Source organism: Amblyomma maculatum, chromosome 7 (genome assembly GCF_055883805.1).
Source record: "Amblyomma maculatum isolate TAMU_Amacu chromosome 7, ASM5588380v1, whole genome shotgun sequence".
NCBI lineage: Eukaryota > Metazoa > Arthropoda > Arachnida > Ixodida > Ixodidae > Amblyomma > Amblyomma maculatum.
This window is the reverse complement of record NC_139350.1, coordinates 33,368,002-33,380,003: the sequence shown is the minus strand read 5'-3', so window position 1 is coordinate 33,380,003 and position 12,002 is coordinate 33,368,002. Positions and strand designations below refer to the sequence as shown.

Here is a 12,002-nt window from a genome sequence, read left to right as displayed (position 1 = left end):
AAGCAAGAGCGGCGTCTAATTCAGCTATTGTAAAGGGCACGTCGTATTGATCATTCGGCGAAGGTGGTGCAAAAACCTCTGAAATTGGTAACTGTGCCTGGTTTGTGCCCACAACCATTTTACAAAAATCTTCAGCTACGTCAACTTCATTGCGGCGTTGGTAAAGGGCCAGGGCACGAAAAGGGTGCCTTTCTCGCGGAGGTGTGCGCAAGCTTCTCGCAACATGCCAGATACGCGACAGGGGCTTACGGGGATCCAGTGATGAGCAGAACTGTCTCCAACGTTGTCGTCCTAACCTCTCCAGGTGACGCAAAACTTGACGTTTAGCTCGGCGAGAAAGTGCGAGATCTTGCGCGGATTTCGTTCTTCTGTACTTCCTTTCAGCCCGCCGACGGATCGCGCGAAGCCGCTCGAATTCCACGTCGATGCTGGACACTGACACCGGCACACTAACATAGCGAGTGTTCTCACTGAGAGAGGAAGTAATGAGTCCCTCTATTTGAGATGGTGACTGGAGGTCCACGCTGGAAGTCTCCACCGCTGCCCTAAAGGCGGCCCAGTCTGTGTATTGCACACGAGGTGAAGTGGCAGGTGCAAACCACTTGATGCATATGTACGTTGGTATATGATCACTCCCATGTGTTTCCACATCACTACACCAAGAAACGGAGGGATGGAGGTTTCTGGAAACAAACGCCACATCCAAGCAGCTGCTGTAGGTTGTTCCGCGTAGAAACGTCGGTGAGCCGTCGTTTATATTGACGAGATCTTGCGTATGCATAAAGTCTGCCAGGTCTCTTCCTCTATTGCTCATTATTGCACTACCCCACTGAGGGTGGTGAGCATTAAAGTCCCCCACAATAATACGAGGAGCTGCACAACACTGGATTGTTGAAAATAGATATGATTTGTCCAAGCCATCCCTCGGTGGAATATAAGCGCCAATTACAGAACATACTCGTCCTTTCAGGGTTAACGTCAAACAAATGTAGTGGTTCGTGTTGTGGGGCTGCAGAGCATGGCGGACGTGCGCAATGTCTTGGCGTACACATACCAGCACTTTGCTTGTTTCGTTTGCTTCTCTAGACCATAGCAGAACATATCCAGAAAGGCGGAAAGCAGCCGGCATGTTGGGCTCACAGATCACAATCACAGGAAAGCGGTACTTCTGTACCCGCTGTCGGAAGTCACTCAGCCGACCACGCAGGCCTCGGGCATTCCATTGCATCACAACACTGCGGCGCAAGTGCATCGTCACAGAGGTGGGGTTAGTTTGTTGCGCCATTGTGAATTATTGCAATGCCGCCAAGAGCGGCTCAAATGCGTCCAAAAACTGAACAGCAAACTTTGCTGTTTGCGTGTTGATGCTGGAGAGCAGCACCCGCATTGAACGAACCAGCTGTTTCAGCATTTCTTTTACCTGCTGGCAGTCGGGGTTGTCGGAATTTTCAGTACGTGTGGCAACCAAACTGGGATTAGGCCTGGCGTTGGCCTTTGATGGTAGAGCTGGCCACTCAGCATCAGAGGCGGTAGGTAATACAACAGCCTCTGTCTGATCCTTGGCATGTGACACTGTCTGCGACATTACAGCAAGAGTACTCTTAGCGGGATTAGACTCAATCTGTAGTGGCACCTGAGCTGACGTTAACTCTGAAGTTGACTTATCCAGGCTAGGCTTGCCTTCCGATTCCTTGTGCCGGCGTCGGGAACGGTGCTTGCGACGACGAATAGACGCGGCCGCTTCTTGATGAGTCGAGTTATCTCTCACCATCTTTTTTAGTATACGTTTTTCATCCCGAATTTTAGGACAGTCCTTAGCCGTCGATTCATGGGCACCCGAGCAGTTAGAACACCTGACAGTCTCCGTCTCGCATGCGTCATGAGGATGCGTACCGCCGCATCGACGGCAGGATACCTCGTTTCGACAAACGGCGCTCACATGTCCGATCTTGTGGCATTTGTGGCACTGAACAGGTCTTGGAACATACATCCGAACTGGGTGCCTCACATAGCCCACTTTAACGTGGGATGGGAGGGATTCAGTTTCAAAGACTAATTTAACGCACTTTGAGCGGCCGAATCGATGAACATCCACAATGCGCGCCGTAGATTTGATCAGCGTGCAGAGATCGCTTTCACTTATCTCGGGGTCAACGTCGCTGATTACACCTGCAGTAGTCTTTTTCCCATGTGCAAGGAAGGAACGGACCGGCATGTTGCCTAGCGCACCAATTCCTTTCAGCTTGTCCACTGTTGCCTGGGATTTGACATCCACGGTCAGGACATTCTTCCAGGGATTAATTCTGACTTCGTCAACTTCACCGGGAACCAGCTGGTCGAAAAACTGCGTCAGGTGCTGTCTGTTTATCACATTCAGATTCGCCGTTGCCGTTGTTGGTACGAAGGCCACGGAGAAGATCCCTTGCTTTTCAGCGTTCTTCTTTGGTGTCTCACTCATTACTGATGTTCGGCGCAGCTTTCTTTTCAGGCGGCGCGACTGGACAGGCGTGTAGCTGTTGTCAGAATCCATCTCTGTCACGGTGGAGTCATCTGCCGAGTCTGGAAGCTCCACGTCCGCGACGTCAAGGTGACCCGTCGAGTACGCTGTAGCCTGTTCGATGGTGGCGGGTGGGCGCAGGGGTCGTGCGCCCGCCATCCCGAAGGATGTCGAGATCACAAATAGCTCACAGCGATATAAAATCCAGAAAAGTGGAAGAGCGCTAGCTTCAGACGTTCGGAAACCTCCTAGAGAATACATGATGGTTACTTGGGTCAACACGTGAATATACCAGTGATATGTGCTAGCTTATGTATACAGTATTTCCCATATCCGCTAGGCTGTGCGTGACAAATGTGTTTAACGCCGAAACTTTCGCCGTATTATTATGGGCGCGATTGCACAGAGTTTTGAGTGTTTTGTAGAAGTGACATTCGAAGCAGTTTCTGTGTACATTATCCGAACAAGGGTGCGTGGCTGCTGATTTGCCTTAAATTACTCCAGAATGTAAACGTAAAAGGTTCAAAAAGTCGTTCGTTTTACACCTGCGAGTTCTTCTCTTGCATTGTTGTGCTGCTGTGCGTCTCCCGCTACTAACTTAACAGGTACCTGGTGTTTCCTTCACTCAAGAGCCTCACGTGTTGCTGCTAATGATACCGGAAGTCATATAAGCTTCGCCATTACAGTTGAGCCGGTTCTTGACTCCACATATGAATTGCAGATGCGTTTGAGTAGGCTGGGCATGATTCCTCTTTCACGGAACGTTTTACGGTGAGCATCTTGAAAAGGCCCACAGTTAGGGTGGCTTTGGTAAAATATAGAAGAAACCTAAAATCGGAGAGCTGTAGCGACACCTTAGGCGTAGAGTCACAGTGCGAAAACGAATTTGGATCCCTACACTTTCAACATGAGTTCCTGCACGCAATCACGCAGGCACTCCGGGCACCCTTTCATTGAGCCTGGATGCATCGGCACTAGTTACGCGTGCACGCATTCACCGCCAGGTATTTCAAAGACTGTCCGCCTACTTTACTTACCTTGCCACCATCGCTGGAGTTCAGGCGGACAGAGCGCTCCTGCTGGAAGCAGTAGATCTGCACGCCAACCTGAAGGAGGCACTGGCCGGCACAGTCTATGGCACACAGAGCGACCTGGACACGGTACGGCCCAGAACACGGCCTTGGCGGAACACGCTACGAGGATACGTGAACGCTTATTACCCGCAGTGCAGTAAGAGAACAAGGAATTGTCTTTTCTGCTAGCAGAATGGGTGCGAAACAATTTTATACTTTGTAGGCAAGTCGAAAACGGTGTTATCTTTCCTTCTACGGTGTTTCTCACAAACAAAAATAGCAATACAGCATTTGCATAATGTTTTTAGAGAGATCCTTGCTTTCGCAATGCAGTAAATCCATCTTATAAACTTGAGTTTTGATTACAAGAATAAGGCTTTTAATTGGTCGTGATGCCGCTTTTGCACCGCTTCCCGCATGTCTCTTCAACACGTAACCTACGATTTATGCGTGAGCAGACGGTCGTCATACTGCCGTTAAGGCAAGAATGCGTCGAAACATGGCACGCCTGTGGTCGCATGTGCGCAATCTAACCTCGCACGCTTCATTTGATTTGCAACTATATTCGTCAAAGCATATATCTTTCGGCAGCACTTTTCACCAAGAATTAAAACCAGCAGTAATCCATTTTTACTGCTAGGAAGATGTGAAAGGGTGGGAATCTGTCACTGACTGTTTTTTTTTTTTTTTTTTTCAAATCACCATAGACTCCAGGCTATCCTCCGTCCAACTTTTGTTTCAATCGTTCAAGGACAGTTTTTTGATGTCGTCAATTTTTCGCAAATCTAAGTGTTCAGATGCCAATCCAGAATTGATTTCATGCCCAACCGAAAACCTTCTTGCAAGAAATGCGAAAGTTGGTGGCTAGATGGACCAAGCGCAATGCGTGAAGGAGACTCTTTGCCTACCGTTGAGTAAATAAATTCATGGTTAGAAAGGCACGTAGATTTGACTTGTGCTGCTGCGTGCTTTATTCTTCTGCATGTTGGCGCTAATGCGAATGACATGGCGCAAAAATATTTCTTTACGTTTGTTTTTCATTGGTGCAGAGTTCGTTTTCGACCTTCACTTCAGCTTCTACCTTCGTTTCATTGCTTACAAATAAATTTATCGATTTCTTGCCCCACATGACGCTACAGCCTGTTGCATGAGATAACCCATAAAAATTATCTTCCATCGTCTGTTGTTCTTTCGTGCGCAGCGAGTTTCGGCATATGCAACACAGGCACGGAAAGTTTTGTCTTTCTCTCCAACCACTCTGTCCCGCTTACCCCAGTGCAAAAGAATAAAGCGACACCGCTGCTAAATATGTTCCGGATGTGTAGTGAAAAGCAATAATTCCAAAGGAGCAGCGTCGTTCAGTTGACACACTCTTGACTAAGAAGTAGAACTCCCTTCTAAAGCCCCTAAATATCTGCGAAGGTTCTGTGGAGTACTGCAAAAGGCATATCGATGTGCAGACCCTGCTAGAGAGAGCCCGAATAGATATTGAGACATGCAAGCCACACAGTGAGCAGGTACCGAAGCTCTACAATTTAGTGAGTCTATTGATGCGCGAAAAAAGAGCTTGCAGTCTCCTCAAGGGCATCGCGAATGATGTGGACAGCTTCCTAATCAGCAAACCAACTTGTACACAGTTCCTAATACAACCAAACATGGCACATTCCAAGCTCCCAAGCTGACCGCATTGCCTCGAAGCCCGGCCGACTACATAATGTCGCTACTGTACCTAGCACAGATTTTAATCAGCATCAGAACATTTCTGAAGCCATACGCCAAATCGTTCATGATCAAATCCTCCGGCATTTAGACTTTGTGCCGCAGTGAAGCCTTGTATGACAGCATATCCGTGCAACCAGCTCCGGCGCAGCGGTCATAACCTTGATTTTTTTCCTTTCCCCAAATGTTCCGCCCAAACTCATCACGACAACTAGGAAGATGCTGGGATCGATCTCTCCTTCTCCCGTTCGTCGGCTAGTTCAGGAAGCCACCAGTTGAGCACTGAGTACTAGGACTGTTACACCTAGCCTGCCTGCTGTGACCAAGTTTTGAGTTACCGCTTTGGTCACTGGCCTTACAATTCAATTGTGCCGCCGGCAGGGCCGGACGTCACACTCCCAGTGCCCATGGGCTGACTGTTGGCAAAATTTCAGGCGGATGTTGATGAATGACCTGGCCTCTGCATCTTCTCGGTCTCCAAAAGGCTACTCACCTACCACCTACCGTAGACGGGTTCCTCCGACTCAAAGACCTCACCACTATCTCCGCGGCCTCGTTCACAACCACGGGGAAACCTGGTGGGGTGACCGATAGAGATGCGATTGCAAGGTTACTGATGTGGCCAATTTATTTGCCTGTCGTTATGATAAAGCGTCGCCTTAAAAATATTTGCTTTACAAGCTTACTGGGAACTCGGGCCACCGTCAGTGAGGATTTCAGATTCTAGAACCGACTAGGTCACACAATAATTTTCAATTAGAATATTCAGTTGCATTCGTGGCGCAGTGCGGCAATCATTGGTGCCGGTTTTAATGCACTTTGCAAATTTCTGACCGCTGGCCAAGTACTCATAAACTAAATTCATGGTGATCACTCGCTCCAAGTACCGCATTAACCTGCGTTTCGGCTTTTTCTGTTGTAGTGTGATGTAAAACTGTGCTTCTGCAGCGGAGATGTTTTATAAAGTCTTAGTCTTGTATTAACTGTTACTGAAAACTCGCCACTTCACTAAGAGTTTTCTGTCTCTAAAGGCTCTTTGTCTCAAGCCATGTTTGTCCTGAAAACAGTATCTAAATTTCTTGAGCGAAAAGAAGTGCTGGCGCAGCGCTGCGTCCGCCGTGTGACCAGTGGCGATCAAATCCTTTGACTTTCGACCTCTGAAAATAACCAGCCGGGTTGTCGCGCGGTTTGAAGCTCCCCGAATTTGATAAGAACCGCTCTCGGCCAGTCGGTACGGTCACTGACAACGCTTTCTGTGCAAATAGATGCCGCGACCGAGACAGAATCTCCATTCCCTTCTATAGTCAACTACTATCTACCTACCCAAACCGCCAGATTTTATTGTAGGTTCTTCGAAGTAAACCGACGTGTTTGATATTGCCCTAGATCAACTACCAGTGATTCCAGTTTCGTATACAAATCCCGTGATAAATACTGTACTTTCCAAGCGTTTGGCAGAGGATATGCAACGTCTCGTCGTCAGAACGTCGCATATTCGATGACGTGCCTTATATGTTAAACCGAAGTATTTTTCGAGAACCGTGAAGACCGTGGACCAACCCAAATGTTTTTGTGAAATGAAAGATCGCGTGCAGGAATTTCGTGTCGATTACCACTGCCTGATTACTGTCACAAAGATGGATGTCTATCTGGTTCCGCACATTAGTGGTGTCATTGACTGCCTTCATTCAGCTTTCTACTTTTTCTGCGAACATTTGTGGTAACTATACTGCCAGATCCCCATGCGCCCTCAAAACAGAGAGAACACGCTGTTCTTAATGCCTGGAGAGCAGCGTGAATGTGACGCCACTGAGCCTTTGCAATGCTCTTGCCACTTAAAAGATTTATAGATGTGGTTGCGTGTGCACTCAAATGACATGTTTTCGTGCATTATGTCTAGGATGCTTTGATATTTGGAGGATATTCGACCACTGCAACTCCCGTTTGGAGTTTGTCTTTGACTAAATCGAGCGAGCAGTTCTCGTCCTGAACTCCAAGAGCTGCGGCTTTAGAGGACTCCAAAGATTTTCCTCGACATTGAGTGGACAAGAATAACTTAAGGCCAGGCTTTCAGGAGCTAAAAGCTGTTAACTCTTTTAAATGACTAAGCAGCTGAAATAACTCAGCAGCGTCTTGGATCTTTCAGTGCTTCTCTCTGAAGTTGTTCACTTGACCTGTCCGTGTACGTGTCTCTTAAGGCCGATTCACACGACGGACGAACCGTCCGCGGACGAAGCAACACGTCATTCGACGTCACTGGCTCCGCCTCTTTCACTGGTGGCGGACGACGCGCGGAACGATGCCGTAGATTAAATCTGCCGGAGTCCGCAGCCGCACCGCTCCTTGCGGCGCCACCACCACCACCGAGGAAAACGACAGGCGAGAACATTCCAAGCCAACTACGGCGCATTGTTGACTACGGTGCCTCAATGGCCGGGGATGCGAGAGCATCGACGTACCCTATTGTTGACACAACAAAAGCGCCCCCATTACATTAAAATAGAAACGAAAATATCATTGTTGCCCCGCTTAAAGATGTAGCTCTGTGAGAAGCTTAGCAGAAAACCACCATATTTTGACAGGGGATACACGCTCGCCAGATTTTGGCTTGTGTAGGCTGCGCCTACGCGGACGAGGCGGGGCCAGTGACGTCGGATCACGTGTGCTCGTCCGCTTGGGGACTAAAGCAATTCCATCTGTCGTGTGAACCGACCTTTACAGAAAGGCATCTATTTCAAATGACTTCTGAATATGCCTGTGTGTTTCTCTATCTGTTATTTTTTTCTTACGTCTGGCCCAGCACTGCATCATTTCTGCCCACAGCGCCCATTGAACTGTATGGGTACTGACCTCACTGGCATCGTTGTGCTCGTCCACCGCTATGATGGTAGTAAACATGACCTTGCTTATGAAAGCCGTACACTGAGCAAGTCTGAAGATCATCAAACAGTGACAGAAAAAGAGCATCATCATCGTTTTCGGCGTGCAAATTTGCGCTTGTACCCGTATGGACATATTTTTTCAGTTGTCACGCAGTCACTCTCGCTGGCTCGTGAAAACCCGTGATCACTGCTGTCGGTTGAGCCGCTTTGTACTTGTGCTTGAGGAGCTGAACTGCTCTGTGTGCTGTAAAATTAATCATCATGCCAAATCTCATTGTGTCCACGGCTTTTTCTAGCAACTACTCAGATTATAAACATTTTGACGACTATTCGCTACCGTTTCGAAACAGTTTATGAATCATACCACTTTTAAGATGAATACAGCTCAGATATCAGCCTTCTGAACCACTATTTGTGCAGTAACATTGGAGAACCATTTCCGCATTCCTGATAGCATGCTCGACAAAAATCACTCGCATGGAGGTGCGCCCCCTGTTCTGTTCTTTTCAGTCTCCATTCCTCTGCTCTGCGCATAACACATGAAGACGTCACAGCTGGACTGGTGTTTTCTAGGGCCAGTGGCAACCTTAAAAAAACGCTTGGCTAGCAAATAAGACGTCACACAATTCAGAGCCAAGTAAGCGTGCTGTATCAATGGTTCAATCTTCTGAAAACCTCTTCACCAGACCACTCGCAACCTATGACAGTTTCAGTCACAACATAGTGTTACTGAGCGGTATTCGGTGGTCGTGCTGACGATAAAGAAGTGCGACAGACTCCCAGAAGAAGACGACGCAGACGAGTGCTGTGCCATGCGAGTGCTGTGCTGTGATTATCCTCAGTGGTGTGAACAGCTGCCGTACTGTGAATATTTCCCGTAACATATCATGGTGGAGGTAAATATTTCGATCCCCGTCACAAGATGGATCTCCGCAGCGGCCGACACATCGGTACCACCACAATGACTACTGACGCCACTACATTTACTGCTGCCGCACCTGCTGTCGTCATGGCATATCCCCGTGACCCCGGAACCTTCTGTCTGACCGACGACGTTGATGTCGACGATTGGCTGGCCCTATACGAACGAGTCAGCAAGCACAACAGGTGGGATCCCACACTTATGCTCTCTATATCATCTTTTACTTGACTGGGACAGCGCGGGTGTGGTTTGAGACCCATGAAGAGGGCCTCACATCTTGGGATATCTGTAAGCAGAAGCTCGACGACGTCTTTGGAAAGCCCATTGGCCGTCACCTTGCCGCCAAAAAAAAGGCGCTCGCTTCTCGCGCGCAAACGTCTACAGTCTTACATCACTTATATACAGGACGTCCTATCCCTGTGCCGCAAAGTTGACCACGCCATGCCTGAGGAGGATAAAGTCGGCCACATAGTAAAAGGCATTGCTGACGATGCTTTCAACCTCCTTTTACGCAGGGATTGTTCTACCGTGGACTCTGTGCTACAAGTGTGCCGACGTTTCGAATAAGCGAAACAGAGGCGCATATCTCATCGTTTCGACCGGCTACCGAACACGGCTGCCAGCTATCTTCCGACTCCTCGAGCGCCAACTAATGACACTACATTGACCCGCATCGTCCGCCAAGGGCTCGAGGCGATGACTCCTTCAGCTTCACTCTCGCACACCCCCGACAGCAACCTTGGCTACAATATGACTCATTCAGGCTGTTGTTCGCCAAGAGGTAGCGAATATGGGTCTCCCTTCTACCTGCCGCACCGACATCAGGATTCAGGATATAAACGAGTGAGTGTTGACCTCCTGAGCTTTTTGCCGCCACAGTCTTAGGGTATCTGATGGGTCGTCTGCGTCTGCCCATTCATGCATTATTGTGGCACTGCAAACTACCTTATACCTACGCTGCTGGCGCCTCTACCTTCGTTCCTCGTGCTGTCGAACTCTTTCACGGGCCTCACTGAGCTATAATTAGGGAGCATGTGCGCCAGTTTACAACAGGTATTGTGGGAGAACTACTACTTCGGCGCTATTGTCGTTTCTTCACACGATGCCGTGCTACATCCAGACAGATGTCCTTGTTGAATACACACACCAGAATCTCGCCAATATGCTGGGCATATACGTCTATTCTCATTATAAGGACCTGGACGAAGTGCTTCCCTACATAATCTCCGGTTGCCAAAGGCGAGACATGAAACTGTTGGTAGCTGCTGGTTATAGCCTGTCTTTCATTTTTTATGCTCGCCTATCTCTAATCTGATTCGATCAGTTTCTAACTTTATTCACACTGAGCATTTCATCGCAGGCACTCCTGTCTTGCTGGACAAGCCCGTAGGCTCTCCTGACTTCGCACTCTGGCCCCCACTCTGTTACAAGCATCACAGCGACCAACGGAACAAAGATGTCTGCTACGAGCTCAGCTACTCTCTATAACTTTGATCCGCAACTTCCGCCTGTCTCTGAACTACTACCCCAACATGCAATCCCATTATGTTTGTTCCGTTTAATGAACTCAACTCTACGCCCAATATCATCATTTAAAGCAAGGTCCCCGCTGAAAGAAACTACAAACCATGCATATGTGATTCGGTCGAAGCTTCTTGACTCTCGCGGCCTCTGTTGAGTCGGCCTGAAGGCTGCGCCCATAGTGGATGAACTGTCACATGCTACTGACTAAAGTTGTAGGAAGCAAGAAGAGATGGCGACAGTGGAAGACGAAGGGGGTATTTTAAGACTAGGCTTCAAGATAAACCTCGTAATACCATGAAATTTGGAATCGCTCATACCAACAAAGACAACCAATGTCCTAACGCTTATCCTTTGTTAAAAAAGAACTGCGAACTAAAGGAGCCGTGTAAAACATAGCCGAGAGCGGCAGGGAATGTAGCGGAGACAACACCTTATTCGGTGCGATAGAATAGAATCGGCAGCCGTAAGACACGGGTGAAGAGGTATTCATTGAAAAGTGCGAAAGCTTTCGTGAAGTTTGTAGACATATTTCATAAGGAAATGGCGCTGTCGAAAATGAGAAGGAAGTTAGAGTGCCGTCTTTATGTTCATGTCGTTTCAAGCGGCGCTATCTATTTTTGAGGTACCTATTATCCAGAAAATGGTTGCCAACTGAAGTTATCGTGAATGATGACAATGTCGAGATAGTGATGAAACTTCCGAGCGTCGCTCACGCGTCATACACAGCTCAGTTCTTTTTCCTGGTCGCAGCCCATCGTGTTGGATACGACGGCGGATCGACTGACCATAACAGGGCTGCCAGAAGGGGCGTTCGCCAACGCTGTGGCGCTTGTCACTCCGTATCCGCGCTCAGCTGCCATCGATGTGCACCCGCTAGTGCCACCGGCTCTGGCAGCTATATGGAAGGCCCTTAGTCCCGGCGATAACCTCTACCTGTGGACCAGCTGGAGCGTGCTTGAAGATCTAGCGCGTTACGTCGACAGGAATGTGGCTCGTATAATGAAAGAAGACATTTTCATCGCGGGATGCACCATCCGGGTGAAGCACGTCATGGCTGTACCACTCGCCGCCCCCTTGCTGATGCCCCTGTAAGTGGCTCCCGCCGACTATCACCGCCCAGTGCGTGCGTACTTCCTTGGTAGTGGTAACGCCGATTCGCAAAATCAGGGGCCCCTCGATGGGAGCGATACGTTGGCTGTTTCTAGTGTCCGGATGTAGCGTGCATGGGAAATGCTAGGTGCTGTTTTGGCATCGAGAGCTAGATATGTGAGAATGAAGGCTAGGAGGAATCCCGCCTTTGTCATTGCGCAATTGGCATATTGAATTCTGGTTGAGGGGGAATTGCTGCAGAGTTGCTTTTCTAAGCCAGCTCGATTCTTTAGTTC

The 12,002-nt window shown here is 48.6% G+C and overlaps 1 protein-coding gene across 1 annotated transcript in view; it reads right to left on the bottom strand.

Annotated features, from left to right (window-relative positions):
* LOC146182940 (uncharacterized) overlaps window positions 1–8,187 on the bottom strand; it is an 82,663-nt gene extending 74,476 nt beyond the window's left edge. The window contains exons 1-2 of the mRNA XM_084608302.1: window positions 8,140–8,187; window positions 3,535–3,648 (exon numbers count right to left, since the gene is read on the bottom strand). Of these exons, the coding sequence (XP_084464428.1) occupies window positions 3,535–3,648; window positions 8,140–8,187 (162 nt within the window). The remainder of the gene's footprint in view (window positions 1–3,534; window positions 3,649–8,139) is intronic.
* Between the last annotated feature and the right edge of the window lie 3,815 nt (window positions 8,188–12,002).